This window comes from Eptesicus fuscus, chromosome 10 (assembly GCF_027574615.1).
Source record: "Eptesicus fuscus isolate TK198812 chromosome 10, DD_ASM_mEF_20220401, whole genome shotgun sequence".
In the NCBI taxonomy this organism is placed as follows: domain Eukaryota; kingdom Metazoa; phylum Chordata; class Mammalia; order Chiroptera; family Vespertilionidae; genus Eptesicus; species Eptesicus fuscus.
In genome coordinates this window covers 31,146,160-31,164,519 of record NC_072482.1, presented here as the reverse complement: position 1 = coordinate 31,164,519, position 18,360 = coordinate 31,146,160, and the positions used below count along the sequence as shown (strand labels likewise).

The window sequence follows — 18,360 nt, the reverse complement described above, 5'->3', positions numbered from 1 at the left end:
TGTGGCAGATATCTTGTGTCCACATGGGGGCAGCCATCTTTGTCCACGTGGGGGCAGCCATCTTGTGTGTTGGAGTGATGGTAAATTTGCATATTACTCTTTTATTAGATAGGATGTTAACATCTGGGACATCATCAGACATATTAGCAGTTGCACATAACAATGTTAAATTAGAAGGTTGAATATAATGTTTGTCATATAAACTGTCACTTCTTTCCTAAATATTTACTAACATGATGTACTCAGTTACACTTTAACATGTTTTAAACATACCAAGCCGTGTACTAAATATAACATTTCTTCAACTTAGTTTTAAAATTCTGTCTTTAATTGACAGAATCACCAAGAAATTGTATAAATGGTTATCTACTGGAATCATGGCTATAATATCCTAAGTATTTTAAATGCAGATTTTCTTTTTCATTGCTGCTCAAGAAAAGGTGTCAGGTAACTGCATATCTGTATGGCCCTAAAACAATAAGATTATTATATTCCTGCCATACCAATCTGTTCTTGATCCAATTTATATCCCATTATATAAATTAAGTGTCCAACAAGATTTCTCCCTTCTTCTTTTGACTCTTTTATCATAATTGTAATAATAGTAAGTTCTGCCCATATTAGTTTGCCCTTAGACTAGCACAATTTTAATAGAACTTGAAAAAGGAGCTTTATCATTTGTTCATTGCTTAAAGGAAAAAGTTGGTCACCTAATATAGTAATATTTTGCTTTGGACTTCTAAGAGCTAACAGATCTTTAACATATCTATACTAATAAAAGCCTAGGTGGTCCTCGCGCCCTTGCACGATGCCCACAAATCATCACAAGATGGCCACCACAAGATGGCTGACCTCACATCATCATAAGATGGCCACCACAAGATGGCCAGCAGGGGAGGGCAGTTGGGGGAGAACAGGCCAGCAGGGGAGGGCAGTTGGGGGCGATCAGGCTGGCAGGGGAGGGCAGTTGGGAGCAACCAAGCCTTCAGGGGAGGGCAGTTAGGGGCGATCAGGCCGGCAGGGGAGTGATTAGGGGGTAATCAGGCTGGCAGGCAGAAGCAGTTAGAGGCAATCAGGCAGGCAGGCACGCAAGAGGTTAGCAGCCAGCAGCTCCAGATTGTGAGAGGGATGTCTGAATGCCAGATTAGGCCCGATTCCTGGGATCTGGCCTAAACTGGCATTCAGACAGCCCCCGAGGGGTCCCAGATTGGAGAGGGTGCAGGCAGGTCTGAGGGACACCCCCCTCCGTGCACATATTTTGTGCACCGGGCCTCTAGTATGTTTATAAAAGTACAACACAGTGCATCTCCCTAATGGCATAAGTGCACCAGTAACCTGAAGAAAATAATGACAATCCTTTATGTAGGGATGGAATGAGGCTAGAGTTTAATTTTTTATTTTCTAAGAATAATATTTTGAGGCAAATGAAATGATGACTTCCAATATGAATGCTAAAAGAGAGGAAGAAGTTCTGGGTATGAAGAAAAAAGGATAACAGAAGTAAAAGAGAGGAATCACTTTAATTTATAGAACTTTGACATAGAACAAGCCAGTGTTAATCTTAGTCAAGATGTGACTGATGCTACTGCCAACTCCAATAAGTCAATTTGAAATGTAGAGAAATGTAAAGTCCAGTTCTTAAAATTTTGTTTTCAATTACAAGTAGGCAAATAAGTTATAAGTTGTTTGATAAAACAGTTCAGCAATAGTTTCAATGTTTATACATGAAACTTATGCACTATAAAGTGAAACATTTTCTTAAAACAAATTTGATCCTTCATAGACCTAAGGGCATCAGATGAGGCTTCTCTAATACAGGAAGAAAGACCACAGGTTAATTTAAAGAAAGAATTATGTGTCTTCTAGGGAATGTAGTCACCACAGGTGATCCAATACTCCAATCCAAATTCAGAGTAGCCCAAAGAATGTACAAGTTATCAATCACCCAAATTATAACTTTATAAGATACATTAAAATAAAACATTTAAAAAGGAACAGTCTCCTTACTAAAATAAGTTTATTTCTGAAGTGAACTATGTACTTGCAATTTGTTTCATGGGTCGTCTATCATGAAGCATTTTCTAAGTCCTATTAGTTGGTTAACCAAAGCAGAATAAAAATATGTTTTTAAATTGTCTAAAACTGATGTGTCTAATCAGAGCAAAATAAAATGCCTTTATTTGGGATTTTCAGTAGTAGATTACTATCTTACCTAATAATAGACAAACATGTAAATTGACCGTTCCTCTACTACACTCACAGCCAATCAGGAGTGAGTATGCAAATTAACCTGACAAAGATGGAAGGTTAATTTGCATATGCAGGCACAGAGTGACCGGCCTGGGTGGAATGCCTGCTATGAGGGGGAGGGAGGGGAGTGGAGGGAGCTATAGGAGCGGTGCTCTGGCTGGGAGCAAAGACGTGGTGGCTCCCAGGCGGCCAGAGAGCGGGGCTTGGTGGCTTCCAGGTGGCCTGGGAGCAGGGACTTGCCGGCTTCCGGGTGGCCATGAGCAAAGCCAGGGGAAGGAAGGCCTATTCTTGCACAAATATCTTGCAAGGGGCCTCTAGTTAGAAATAAAATTAATTGTTTATAATGGAGTTTAGTACTGTAACAAGCTGATGCATTCTCCCTTAAAACTTCCAATGTTGTCTTTTAATTGCTAAAAATATATCACTAATAAAACATAAACAGAAATCATTATTAAATACAAAGACTTTAAAAATCATTGTATTGATAAAACTATTATGTATATGAACATGATCAAAGTAGAAATATTCAAACTCATTCTTGTATAAAACTAACGAATAAATATTTGTTTAATATATAGTATATGCAGGTGTACTCAGCATTTAGAATGCAGTAGTAATAAGATAAAGAATCTCTTTTGTGTTACTTCCTTCCTAGTGGGGGAGAAAGACAATAAGCAAACAAAATTAGGAATGCATGCTGCATATATAAAATACAGTGCTGTAAAGAGAACAACATGCTAACAGTTTGGACAGGGTGGTCAGATAAAAACCTCAAGGAGGGATGCACAATGAGGTTCTCAGAGGCACAGTTTATAGAATAATATAAACTGAAAACCACCTCAACACCATCAACATTGGGAATAATAGATCAATTACAATATGTCTATATAATGCAGTACAAGAAAAACGATATATTTAGTAAAATTAAAAAAAAATTCATGATATATGGTTGAATTAAAAATTGAGAATGCTTGGGCAAGGGTAACAAAAGAAAAAAAAAAAACAAATGGGACGACATCAAAGAAAAAGTTTTTGTACATCAAAGGAAACCATCAACAAAATGTAAAGACTATCTACTGAATGGGTGAAGGTATACACCATATATTTAAACACCAAAAAACAGAAAAACAATACATAAAACACAATTCAATACAAAAATGGGCAGAGGAGTTGCATAGACATTTCTCCAAAGAGAACAAATAGGTGGCCAACAGACATATGAAAAGATGTTCAACATCACTAATCAGAGAAATGCAAATTAAAACCATGGTGAAATATCACCTCACACCTGTCAAAATGACTACCACCAATAAATCAACAAACCAGGATGTGGAGAAAAGGGAGCCCATGTGCACTTTTGGTAGAAATGCAGGTTGGTGCAGCCACTATGGAAAACAGTGTGCGTGTGTGTGTGTGTGTGTGTGTGTGTGTGTTGGGGGGGGATGGTGTCCTAAAAAAATTAAAAACAGAACTACCTTATTACTCAGTGACTCCATGTATGTGTATATATACAAAGAAAACAAAAAACACTAATTTGAAGAATATATGTATCCCTATGCTCATTGCAGCATTGATTACAATAGCTAAGCTATGGAAACAACCCAAGTGTCCATCAATAGACAAGTAGATAAAAAAATGGTGCTACATATACACAATGGAATATTACTCAGCCATAAAAAGAGTAAAATCTTATCACTTGTGACAGCATGGATGCACCTAGAGGGTATTTTGCTAAGTGAAATAAGCCAGTCAGAGAAAGACAAATACCATTTGATTTCACTTACATGTGGAATGTAAATTAACTAAATTGAAACAGACTCATAGATACAGAGAAAATACTCATTTTTGCGAGGGAAGGAGCGTTGCGGGGCTGAGTGAAAAAGGTGAAGGATTAAGAAGTACAAATTGGTAGCTACAGTCACAGGGGTTTAAATTAAAGCATAGGGAATATAGTCAATAATATTGTAATAACTATATTACAAGTGGGAACTGGAAATATCAGGGGAACACTTTATAAAGTATATGATTTTCTAACTACTATGCTATACACCTGAAACTAATATTAATATTGAATGTACACTGTAATTGAAAAATAAAATTTAAATTAAAAAAACTTTAAAAAAGAAAAATATAGACTTAAATAGTAACATTAAAAATTTGAGGATGCCAACTGTTACATGGAGTATGATAATTTGTATGTAAAAATAGTGTTAATTTCTATGGCTTCATACATATGTCAATACATAAGTGGAAGCCTGAAATTATACATAGCAAAATATAAATAGGAGTGATTTTGGGGAGATGGGTGGCTGTGGAAATCCAAAGGTGGTGATGATTAATGGTGCCTTTTGCCTTAGCAGCTGTGTTTTAAAATTTAACAAGTAGAAAATACTCATGTATTACTTTTCTAATTAATTACTAATTTAAAGGACATACCTCAATGTGGGGTTGCAAGGAACAAGAAGATATAAACCAAAGAACTTATATACTTACTAGTGGCCCAGTGCACGAAATTTGTGCACGGGGCGGGGGGTGTCCCTCAGCCCGGCTTGCACCCTCTCCAATCTGGGACCCCTCGAAGGATGTCCTATTGCTGGTTTACAGGGATTGGGCTTAAACTGGCAGTTGGACATCTCTCTTGCAATCTGGGACTGCTGGCTCCTAACCATTCACCTGCCTGCCTGCCTGATTGCCCCTAACCACTCTGTCAGCCAGCCTGCTTGCCCCAAACTGCCCCCCTGCTGCTGGCCTGCTCACCCCCAAATGCCAACCCCACCAGCCTGATCACCCCCAACAGCCCCCGTGCCAGTGTGCTTGCCCCCAACTGCCCCCTGCTGGCCTGCTTGCCCCCAACTGCCCCCCTGGTGGCCTGCTCACTCCAAACTGCCCCCCTGTACTGATCACCCCCAACTGACCCCCACTGATGGCCTGCTCGCCCCCAAATGGCCCCCCTGTTGGTCTGCTGACCCCCAACTGCCCCTGCCCCCGCCAGCCTGATCACCCCCAACGTCCCCCCCCCCACCGGCCTGATCACCCACAATTGCCATCCCATCCTGGCCTGATCACCCACAACTGCCCTCCACTCTTGGCCTCTAACTGCCTCTACCTCAGCCCCGCCACCATGGCTTTGTCCAGAAGAACTTCTGGAAGGTCTTCTAGAAGGTCTCCCAGTCTAATTAGCATATTACCCTTTTATTAGTATAGATAGAGGCCTGGTGCATGGGTAGAGGCCAGCTGGTTTGCCCTGAAGAGTGTCCTGGGTCAGGGTGGGGGTTCCCTTGGTGCATGGGGAGGTCTGGGTGAGGGGCTGATGGCTGTTTTCAGGCTGGCCATGCCCCCTGGCGACCCAGGCTCCCAGCCCCTCCTTTTTTTTTTTCTCCAGCCCCTCCTGGAGTGGCGGCCAGGGCAGGCGGGAAGCTTGGCTTCCTCCATTGCCAGGGGCAACCCAAGCCTCCTGCTTGCTCCAGCTCTGTGGCTGTTGCTATCTTTGTTGGGTTAAATTGCATACTCGTTCCTGATTGGCTGGTGGGTGTAGCAGAGGTATGGTCAATTTGCATGTTTCTCTTTTATTAGTGTAGATATGCATAACCCATGGACATGGGCAATAGAGTAATGAAAATCTAGGGGAGTGAGTAGGGCCTGGGGGGGGGGAAGAAAATGGAAGATATCTGTAATACTACCCTATCTAATAAAAGAGTAATATGCAAATTGACCATCACTCCAAGACACAAGATGGCCACCCCCATGTGATCAAAGATAGCTGCCCCCATGTGGACACAAGATGGCTGCCACAATCTGGCCTGCAGGGGAGGGCAGTTGTGGGCAGTTAGGGGTGACCGGGCCAGCAGAGAAGGGCAATTAGGGGAGACCAGGCCTCCAGGGGAGGCATTTGGGAGGAGGGAAGGCCTGCAGGGGAGAGCAGTTGGGGAGACCAGGCCTGCAGGGGAGGACAGTTAGGGGTGACCAGACTGGCTGGGGAAGGCAGTTAGGGGTGACCAGGATGGCAGGGGAGGTCAGTTAGGGGCAATCAGGCCAGCTGGGGAGCAGTTAGGCATCAGATCAGGCTGGCAGGGAAGTAGTTAGGGGGTGATCAGGCTGGCAGGCAGAAGCGGTTAAGGGCAATCAGGCAGAGGCAGGCGAGAGGTTGGGAGCCAGCAGTCCTGGATTGTGATAGGGATATCTGACCGCCCATTTAGGCCTGATCCAGGTGGGATCGGGTCTAAATGGGCAGTTGGACATCCCTCAAGGGATCCCAGATTGGAGAGGGTGCAGGCTGGGCTGAGGAACACCCCCTACCCCCATGCACGAATTTCACGCACAGGGCCTCTAGTCAATAAGAAAAAATATATTTTAAAAAGACAGGCAATTTGATAACTTAATCCAAAATTAAAAGACAACTTCTAATTTCAACTTTATTACTACAATCTTGAAAACATCATTTAAGTCAGCCCTTTTCTGTATAAAAAGAAGTAGCCTCATTTCATTATTAACTATATACTTGGAGAACTTACATTCAAAGTTAAAATCATTGCATTGATAACACTATTGTGTATATGAACATGATCAAAGTAAAAGAACAGATGTGAAGAAAAGAAATAAAGTGGTCTTAACCTTAATTGTTTAAAACTAACCCAGAAAAATGATTTATTGATGAAACAGTCTGGTAAAAAGTGTGATAGGACAGAAGTTTTGTCTCAGTGGAAAGCTTTTGATCACTTTTCAGATACATCAAGGAAACATGAACTACACTTATCTCTTGAGATAACCTGCTTTGAAAGGAAGCTGAACATTCCTCCTCTCACTGAATAGTTTTCTTCAATGACAACTTAGAAGTTAAATTTTGTAAAACTAAGACATGTTCTGTGCAATGCATAAGAGTCATGTTATCAGCAGAAGTTAGAGAAAATAGTGTGTGATTGATTCCGGCATTAAGGCTGACCTCAAACACCAATCTTAATATATAAAGAGGTAATATGCAAATTAGGCTGGGACACTAACCAGACAGGAGGAGGTTGTGCGCACAGGTGAGGACTAGAGCGGAGATGGAGACAGAGACAGGGGGCCTGCCCGAGCTGGCACGGCAGCTCCGGCAGCCCGGAGTGGACACAGGCAGGGAGGCTGGGAGGAGGGCCTGGGGCTGGCTGAGCCGCTGCACCAGCTGGGGCAGCTCCAGAGCGGACACAGGCAGCGGGGCATGGGAGGCCTGGGGTGGAAGTCAGGCGCGGGTCCGGCCGCCCGCAGCGCCGGTGCAGCCTGACTCCCACGGCAGCCCGGGGTGCCTCCTCACACGGCGGGAGGCAGGGCGCCTCCTCGTGTGATTTCAATTGCCCACTGGATCTCTAGTTGTGTAATAAATGAAACTTAACACCTTAGACAATCTGAGAAAGGAATCAAGAGAGGTCCAAAACAGGGGAATGCTGTTTCTCCTCGCAGCATCTCTTTAACATCCCTAAAGGTCTTTTGGAATAACTAACGTTTTCTCCTGTTCAGGAAACACACTCTGTGCACTAAACGGATAATAAAAAAGAAATCAAAGTTGGTTGTTATCATGGAGATGTGCAAGTGGCTATAATCAGGAATTTAAGATGGCATATTTTTCTTAAGTAGAAAACATTCAATTAGATTTTTGTAGCACTTTATTCTTCTTTTGACTAAACAGCATACTAAGCAGTGCCTTATAATATACTGCCAAGTCTTCCCTGGCTCCTGGTAAAGAAGAAAGCTTGCAAAAAGTTTACTACCATGAGTTTCTCTATGGGGTTTCAAAATGAAAAAATACTGACATCAATGAAGAAACCAAGTTCATATTATCACCAGGGCAATCGGGATTCCCCTTATGGCACTAAGGTTCATAGAAGAGCATCCCTAGAATATCAGAATCTATAGCAAAAAATACACTTAATATCATGGATTTTTCAGACACAGAAATAGTGTAGTTTAAATTGTATCAGTATCCGAGGAATGAGCACATGGCCGGTAGGTTTGCTCTTTACCTAGAAATTCTAAGAATGTCCCTCTTCTAGAGCCCCCAATAATTAATGGTGAGAGGCAAGTAATATTATAAAACTTCAGCTCTAGATCAGATTTAGGGTAAAAAACACTGGAAAAATTTTGGAATACATAGAAGCCAACAATATGGTACCCTTTCTGACAGCATATTGCATGGTAGCATTCACTTTTGGGATTCATTGATATTTATCTCCCCTCCATACAAAATAAAATAAAACCTGGCTAGTACACTGCAAGGAAGTTACGTAAGTATTCAAAGTATAGGAGTCTAATGAAGACTTACTTATGGATTTTTCTTCTCTTTGAGACATTAAAATGTATAGAGTTGCCAATGAGATTAAATTATTTTGACCAGATATATTGTAATTACTCATACAAACAAAGAAATACATGGAAGAATTACTCATCCTTATTTATTTTAATTATTTTCTTTTGTCTTCACGAGTTCGTAAAATAAATAAGAAAATTAAAATGTCACTCAAAGTTTTTACAACAAAACAATTTGGAAGGGATGTATAAATATTGCATTACTGTGATAATAGATTCAAGGTCATGCAAGCAATGTATTGCATAAATGACCACAGAGATTGCTCTTTTATTCTACAGTGCTAAACTGAATTACTAGGCAAAATGTTGAAGCAGCATTTGAGCTTCTATAATTTTAAAATATTAGAGCTTTTAAAAGATCCTCATGGAATTCGCATCACAACATGCCTTACACATTAGGTAATGCAATTCTATCTTGGGACGCAACCCGATGGCATCGTCACACACAAACACATTCATCATGCTGTCCTACACATTCAAAAAGGAGAATATTTCCCCTCTGAGTTAACACATCTCCCACCACATTATCATATTCCTGTTGACTAGCAGGCAGCCAAAATAGCTCAGTGTACTTTGAATATTTAGACCAAAGAAATGTAAGAAAACAGCTGTCACTTACGTTTTTGAGTCATCCCATAAGACACAATAGGGATTCAAAGTACCCTAAAAGTAAACAGAGGAATAAATGTATCTTGAGTACATACATCAAATATTATAGGATTGTGTGAAATGCAAACAGAATGGCAGATTTCTTATCTTGCAGTAAGGTACTTTAAAGATTCCACCTCTATTTTGTTTTGTATTAAAATCTGCATATCCTTTCTTATAGATTTGGTGACCCAGATTATGAAATTCTTTTCATGAAAATAATTTATTCCACATATCATAACTCATATTTAGTTGTTTTGAAAATTGAAAGTGATACTCTCATTTACCACAAGGTTCATATTTTGATGATTTCTATTTCATTTTTTTCTCTAAAATATTAATTGCTGAATTGTTTCCTTTAAGCAGACCACTTCCTCTGCAGTCTCTCTTTGGTCAGCTTCCTAGAGGCAAGAGATGGTTGCATTGGTTGTCCATGCCCAGGGAGACTGTAGACTTGCAACACCTTCTTAATCAACAGATCATAATTATATGGGATCACATCTAATGAAACTCTGAGAAAAAGTGCTAACTTTTTATTCGGTTTAATAATTATGTATTTAATAGCTACCATGATTTTCGGGATGACAAAATGAGTTTTCCACACTGAATTCCAAGGAAGTACTTTAGTTTTTGTTGTTATTGCGGTTTTATTTCTCTCTCTCTTTTAACAAAAATCTTCATTGTTGCCTGGCCATGGTGGCTCAGTGGTTGAGCGTCCACTTATGAACCAGGAGGTCAAAGTTCAATTCCCGGTCAGGGCACATGCCTGGGTTGTGGGCTCGATCCCCAGTGGGGGGCGTGCAGGAGGCACCCCATCAATGATTCTCTCTCATCACAGATGTTTCTATCCCTTTCTCCCTCTCCCTTCCTCTCTGAAATCAATAAAAATATATTCAAAAAAAACTTCATTGTTGAAAGTATTACATATGTCCCTTCCTATCCCACCCCCACCCCCACCCCAGGCCTCACAGACCTTCATCACTCTATTGTCTGTGTCCATGATTTATGCATATATGCATACAATTTCTTTGGTTGAACCCCCTCTCCTCGTCACATCTTCCCTTTTATTTTTATTGATTTTTAGAGAGAATGGACGAGAGAGGGAGAGAGAAAGAGAAACATCAATGTGAGAGCAGAACTTCGATTGGCTGGCTGCCTCCTGCACAAACCTAAAGCCTGCAACCTGGGCATGTGCCCGAACAGGGAATAGAACCAGGAACTTCCTGGTGCACTGGATGATGTCCAACCAACTAAGCCGTACTGGCCAGGCCTGTACTTTCTGTTTTGAAAAGAACTAATTCTTGTAAAGTATTATTTCCTGTCTGCCGGTCCACATCCATTGGGTCTTATATTGCCCTTTGAGCTTAATAATTCTTCCTCTACGTGATATCTTTAGATATCGGCAGATCCAATCATACCCCTGAAGAGTCTTCTCCTCTCTGTTAAACATACTCTGTTGGTTTCAAGTTCACTTCACTCATTTCCTGGAGCACACACTATAAAGGTAGTTAGAGGAACCATCCACTTGTGTCCTGCTTGTACAGAACAAAGCAGGACTATTGCCTCTCCAATTTTGAATAATGCAAGATAAGACAGTGTCAGGTATTTTGGTAGCCTCTTCCTGAGCTTCACAGGTATCACCCACATTTACAATCTCTTAGGAGCTTTCTGAATCCTGATTTGGACAGCCCACACACTCACTATTGCTTCCAAACTTTGTTTCATTACAGGACTAAGAAACAAACATGATATATGTCCTCAGCCAGCCAAGTCATTGATAAAATGATGAATAGGCCAAGGCAAGTAAAAGTTACAGTCCTGAAACGGGCTGCTGGGTCCTTCCCACAGGTGGATACGCTCCCCAGTGTTAGCCAGCCGTGAGCCTGCCCCATTCCGCAGCTTTGTGCACATGCAGGTGGTCACTGGGGTATGTGTGGCAAAGCAACATCTTTAAGAAAGTCTAGGCAGGCTTTTTGTGAAATGTCGCACTTCGTAAGGGCTGCTTTCGGGGTCCATTCTAGGATTCCACTGGAAATGAAAAATTAAGCTCACTATTTTAAAATCTGTAAAATCTACCCCCATTTTATTCATTATTCATTGGGACTGGGGCATTTGACTAACTCCAATATTTTAGCGCCATTACCATTTTCCAAAATCCTTCAAAAAAAGTAGATATTCTGCTTTTTACCAAGTGCTCATACCCTTTAACTATACTCTTAGAGCATAAAAACACACCCTGATAAAGGTTATAGTCTTATGGATGTTGATAAGGAACATGCATACAGAATGTTGATATCACAATACAAGTGATACGCTCATATAAATGTCACCAGTCATACTTTATTGTGTAAGGGACAGAGCATCAGGGCCTGTGTTGGTCAGAGTGAGTTTCATGGAAGCCGCGAGTCCCTATCTGGATCTTACAGGAGGCACAGATATGCATGTTCTAGGGAAGGTGAGAGGAATGGTATTTCCTACTGGCTTCTTCCTCGGTTCTATGAGACCCTATCTAGTTTTACCTGAAATAATATAGCTTGTGGCTTCCTAAGAAATCTTTAGCATAGCTACAATGTTGTATCAAAGTTATGCTATGTTTATCTAGAGATTTGTTCAAAAGAGCTCAGAGCACAGTATAGAAGATAAATTACACTTGGGGTATCACAATGAGGGATATGGGGATATACGCTTCATGGATGTAGAAACTAAGTGTAGGTGAAGAACTTGAGATAACAGATCCTCTAAATCCAGTTCACTTCTCTTTTTTTAAATTTCTTTATTGATTAAGGTATTACATATGTATCCTTATCCCCCCATTACTCCCCACCCCCCCACTCATGTCCTCACCCCCCTGTTGTCTGTGTCTATTGGTTAGGCTTATATGCATGCATACAAGTCCTTTGGTTGATCTCTCCCCCTTCACTCCACCCAACCCTACCTTCCCTCTGAGGTTTGATGGTCTGATCGATGCTTCTCTGACTCTGGATCTGTTTTTGTTCATCAGTTTATGTTGTTCATTATATTCCATAAATGAGTGAGATCATGTGATATTTATCTTTCTCTGACTGGCTTATTTCACTTAGCATAATGCTCTCCAGTTCCATCCATGCTGCACTTCTTTTAGTAATGCCTGAGTTAGAGCAACTTAAATCTCTACATGAACCAATACCGGGTTCTGATGATAAGATTAACATTTCAAAATTAGAGTTCATAACAGGTTATAAAAAAAGAAAATAATTTAGAAAAAATATTATATGAACTTAATTGTTGGGATATCCCTTTATTTTTTACTCCTCTAAGGAAACTGATTTCCACTTTCAGATGAAAGTATAAAGATGGGAAATACTTTTACTCTTATCCCATGCCTTTTTCAGACCTTAGTTTTATCCTCTACCTTCCTCGCCCCTCACCTCTTAGATGCTTCTTTCTCTTTCTGTCTGTGAAAATTTGAAAAACATCCACGTGAGAAAATTATAGGCTCCATGATGTACCACTCAATCTTGTGTTTCTCTATACATCTGGGACCTAAACAACTGGCAGACACCGCTCTGTGCTTTGTGAATATTCATTCTAGTACAGTCACTAATATGTAGGCCTGTGAGCTGAGTCAATTATTTAAACATTCCAGTTTAGAAAAATAAGTAGAGAAATCTTAGTATGTGGATAGAGCACTCACTTGAGGAATAGAAGAACGTGAGGTGGGACATAAAATAAACAACGATGAATTAATTCTAAACATAAAAAAATCTAGCTAAATGACTCTGGCTGGGAAACCATTTGTAAAATATTTCTCAATGGTACTCTACTGCAAGATCTGTACAAGGAATTTACAGGAAATCAATAACAGGAAATGGTGAGCTCAAAAGAGAGCTGTAATCAAATACAATGACATAAGCAATAGTTAAATAGGCAAGCTATAGAAGTGGATTTAAGTAATGCAAGAAAAATATCTTCAGGTAAATGAGAAAAGTGGGATAAAGAAGATTAATTTACAAAACTGTCAATGAACACAAAATATTAGAACTTCATGTATTTGAAAACTCTGAAAAGGTTATGCTATTCTTGGAAAACTCATTTATTGGAGGAAAAAGTGTTTGTTTGTTTTTCTCTTGACTCTATCCAAAATAGCAGTTTAACTCCTGTTAAACATTTTTACTCACCAGCTTTTAAGCACTTAAAAACTATACCATGACCCAAATTTCCCAATTACTATAAATGTTTGACACACTATTTTCAAGTGTCTTTAACTGTTTTTTGCTATTTTATTTCTCTGTTTTGACATCAATCAAACCAATATATCCATTTAACAGTACAATACATCACTAAGTTTGGCAATATATTTCTATGGGTGGTTCTCTCTTTTTCTTTGGTCTGCATAACTTTTCTTTTTTATAATGGAGGATTTGGCTTCCTTTCTAGTTCAATCTCAGTGATTTCAGAAAGATATTCATAAGCAAATTCATTTTCTTCCTTCAAAACTATCTTCTGATTCTTTTTTTCTTTTCCCTATGGAATACTTTAAATATAGCTCATGATGATAGATTATTCTCACAAATCAATGAAGTCAGAAAGGAGAGCCAGGAAGATGATCAAAACAAGTTCTTTCATTAATTTACTCATTCATGTAAAAATCACTTAGTAAACACCTATTATATTCCAGGTGCCCTTGGAGCCACTGGTAACACAACATTGAACAAAACAAAATCCTGTCTTATAGACTGTACCTTAATGAAGAGAGCAGAGAGGGAGACAAAAAAACATAAACAAGTATGTAAATATCTAATACTAGTGACCTGGTGCACGGATTCATGCACATTGAAAGGGAAATAATTAGAAGAAAGATTTTAATATTGCTATTTGCCCTTTCTCCCTCAGTGCCTGGGAGCCAGGTGGTGGCCCCACCCCCTGCTGGGTGATCGGCAGGGTGATTGGGCCCTACTTGTGCCCACCTTGGCATGGCACCACCCGCTCACCTGCTCCACCATCCCGCTGTGATCCCACTCTCATCAGGGCCCATTGGGGCCAGCAGCACCTCCACTGCCGCCTGCTGCCAGCACCACATTGCCAACACCTGCCATGTTCCGTGCTGCCCCCCTGGTGGTCAGCGGACGTCATAGCGAGCGGTTGAACTCCAGGTCTCGGGGTCACACTCCCGATCAAACCACCGCCCAAGGGGACAATTTGCATTTTAGGCTTTTATTATATAGGATGCTGGATGGTAACCTGTGCTATGATCTAAAGTAAGTCACACTGAGTAGGAGAGGCTGGGAAGTGAGTGATTACAATTATGTATATTAGGAAGGATTCACTAAGAAGATAATATTTGAGCAGAGGTCTGAAGGAAGGTAGTTACAGAGAAGCTAAGGGTAAAGTCACAATAAAAATGAATGAAGACCAAGTTTCTCTAATTATCCTTGGCATTTTAAAGTCCTGAATATATTTAATTTACATGCTATCTTAATTACACTCTTCCTATCTTAATGTTTTAAAAGTGTTTTCTCTGGATCTTCTCTAGAATCAGTGGGGATGCTTATTAAAAACTAGGGGCCCAATGCACAAATTCGTGCACCTTCAAAGAAATTGTGGGCCGCGAGGCTGTGTTGGGCACAGGGGTGGGTCTGGGCCCATCCTCTGCACCCCCACCCAGCCCCTCCTGCCGTGGCTCCCCGGTCGGTCCCCTGTCTGCCGGCATCCTGACACCACCACTCCCATGCGGTGACAGAGCTGGCCCTGTTCGCACCTGCTGTTATCGCAGAGGGATTGGGGCTGGTGCCAGCAGTGGGGTGTGAGTGGAAGCTGCTGCCTTGATCACCCCTCAGGAGCAGAGGGAGGTGGAGAAGCCCTCAGGGGAAATTAGGGCCAGCAGCAGCCGCTCACACCCACTGACGGCACCAAGCAATCAGGACTGGTGTCAGGTGCTGGCAGTGGGTGCGAGCAGGGCCGGTGCTAGCAGCAGGTGCGAGCACTGGGTGGGACCATGGTATGTGTGAGCAAAGAATTTTCAGTAACCATCAGAGGCTCACCATGATGACAGTGACCGGTGCCCCACCTTGGTCTGATACCCCCGCTCACCTACTCTACCATCCCACCACGGCCAACATCTGCCATGTTCTGCACTCTGCCACCTGCTGCCTACGCCCACCATGTTCTGCACATGCCCCTTTGGTCAGCGCATGTCATAGCAACCGGTTTTTCGGTTGTTCTGCTGTTTGGTCTATTTGCATATTAGCCTTTTATTATATAGGATACTAGATGCCCAGTGCATAAATTTGTGCACAGGTGGGGTCCTGTTGGCTCACTCCGATGGGTCCGATCGGGGCCAGGCTGGCCAGGGGGAGGGGCTGTAGGAGATTGGCCAGCTGGCCCTGCCCCAGATCAGGGTGTGGGGGGCAATTGAGGGCAGGGCCAGTTGGATTGAGGGGCCACAAGAGGTTGGCCGGCCAGTCCCACCTCCAATCAGGCTAGTTGGCCGGCCACAGTGCGCATCATAGCGACCAGTCATTCTGGTTGTTCCAGTTGCTTGGCTTATATATAGATAGATAGATAGATAGATAGATAGATAGATAGATAGATAGATTCCTTGGATCCATGAATTTTGAGATTAGGGCTAAACTAGGAACATGCAATTTACCCCTGCCACCTCCCCATGATTTTTATCCACATCAAATTTGGAGTACTGCTCAAAACTGAAATAACGTGGTTAATTTACTTTGTTTTTCTTCAACCTTTCAAATGCTTAGTGCTCATATGCCATAGTAAATTCTGAATCTGGAAACCTCTTAACTTTCTTGTAACTTGCATAGTCCTCTTGAAACAAAATACCTCCTTGTCTATAATGGTCAAGCAAATAAATTAACAAAGCATCTATAAACATGAAGAAGGGCAGGAACTTCATCATAACTATTTCATCATTTCCAATGCTCTGACTCAGATATTCCAAGATCATTCTTTCTGTCACTTTTATTTAATTGTACATTGACATTTTGAGTGTGGATGGGAGAAAGAATGTTCACTATACTATCTCTCTTCAATTTTCTAAATTTCAGACACAAAGGCATTATGTTAAAATGACCTGGATTTTGCTAAGTTTGTTCTCCCTTTATTTCTCCACTAAGGTTTAATTGTCATCTATAATAATAAAAGCAAAATATGCTAATTAGACTGGACAGCCAAATGACCTTCCGGACATCCTTCCGGACGACCTTCTGGACGAAGCCAGGGCTGCGAGGGCTGAGCCCTGTGCACGAATTTCATGCATTGGGCCTCTAGTTATTATAAAAATGCACAGATAGGTTTTAGGAATTACTCAAGAACAGGTTCAAAATGACTGACATGACCTGCAAAAGACTAATTTATATTCTGTTTATAATTCTCATATTATTTGAGAAAACACAATTTAAAAAATCTGAGGAATGATTGCTAAGGGAAGTAAGATCTTACTAGATGTATATTTTTCTAAGGTCATATCTATGACATCATTAAAAGCTGAGCAATGAGAGGGAACCCTTTTTAGGTTATGGCTCAACCTATAAACAGCTTCATAGTCCCTACAAGTGTGATACACCTCCCAAGGAAATGGTACACTTGAAAAAAGATACAATATGAAACTCAACAACAAGAAATAGTCTATTGAATGTTCTCTAACCCTCTTTGCAAGGTTATGGTAAGTATTGTTTCATATTTTAGTATTTTAAAATAACTTTAAGAAGAACAAACATGGGTCTTTGTTTTTGAGGGGATGACTGGTAGGTATATGAAGTATAAGAGCCTCACTGAAAATGCAGTACTGTGTTCTTACTTTATAGGAATATGGATGGAGATATGGAATTTTTGAATAGATCGCAATGGGAAGGAATCAAACCAAGGAGATGGAAAAGAAAGAGTTGGCTTTAACATTTATAGCAGAATGGTATGAAGGCCATCAAAGTGAGAAGTGCTCAACATTGTTTATCAGGACGAGTCACATTCCTGTTACCTAGCTCTTCTCCAGGAGTTGGCAGCTGTTTAATTAGAACACGAAGAGAGGGCATGTATTTACTTCAGCTTCTGCTATATGGTTACTCAGTAGCTCCTATTAACTAGACGTCACTATTTTTGTGGATGGATAACAGCTTGCTTCTCTCATTTCTGAGATATATCACTAACCTGAATATATATTATTTTTAGATGGATACTTTCCTTTTGACATATGAGAAACAGTAAAAAAATAGAACCACTATCAGTAATTACTCATATGTTTACCCTGCAAAGAAAATCATTGCCTCCTCATGTATGTCTTACCCATACATATGGGTAAGACATACATATGGGTAAGACATACATGTGGAGGCAATGATTTTCCATCATTCCTAACAATGGCTGCACAGGAATCTGGTGCACCTCTCAACAAAAAGAATGGGACAAAACTCTCTACATATTTTCTTTGTGTTGAAGTGCAACATAACTTTAAGAAATACCTAAATAACTAGATACTTTATGTGTACAATATACACCCTAGGTCAGTGATGGTGAAACTATGACACGCGTGTCAGCACTGACACACATAGCCATTTCTGATGACACGCGGCCACTGAGGCGGCCGCATGCCGAGGATGAACATTTGCTGCTCCTGAGGATGAAACATTTGCGAAATAATGTTTTTTCCTCAAAGTGACACACTACCCAAGTTATGCTCAGTTTTTTGGCGAAGTTTGACACACCAAGCTCAAAAGGTTGCCCATCACTGCCCTAGGTATTTTCTTTTTACAGCCAAGAGGATAAAATAATGTGTCTTAAGAATACTTCCACGGGGTTGTTGTAGAGACAAGGGCTGGCAGAGTGTTTTTCACTGCTCCAGTCCAGTAGCTGCCAGCAGAGTTCTGCTAAATTGCTTCAAGAGTACAACATGTCTGTAAATATCAGAGTTGTCCCTGGACTTCAACACCTGGTTCCACAAGGCACTTCCGTGGCTGCACAGGTGATACCATCCTATGGCTTCCTATAATTTTTCCCAATATCTACTTCCACTTTACATGGCCATTCCCACTGTCTGGTCATTCCTTTAATCAGGCTCCTAAAATGCTGGTATAATAATCAGCAGGACAAAATGTAATCTCTAGTTAGTAACTGATTTTTATTGAACAATGTATC

The 18,360-nt window shown here is 40.9% G+C and overlaps 1 protein-coding gene across 1 annotated transcript in view; it reads right to left on the bottom strand.

The window, feature by feature from the left end:
* The window catches only part of ADGRB3 (adhesion G protein-coupled receptor B3), a 705,567-nt gene that overhangs the window by 295,687 nt on the left and 391,520 nt on the right, over nucleotides 1-18,360 (bottom strand). The window contains exon 15 of the mRNA XM_054722440.1: nucleotides 9,206-9,249. Within this exon, the coding sequence (XP_054578415.1) occupies nucleotides 9,206-9,249 (44 nt within the window). The remainder of the gene's footprint in view (nucleotides 1-9,205; nucleotides 9,250-18,360) is intronic.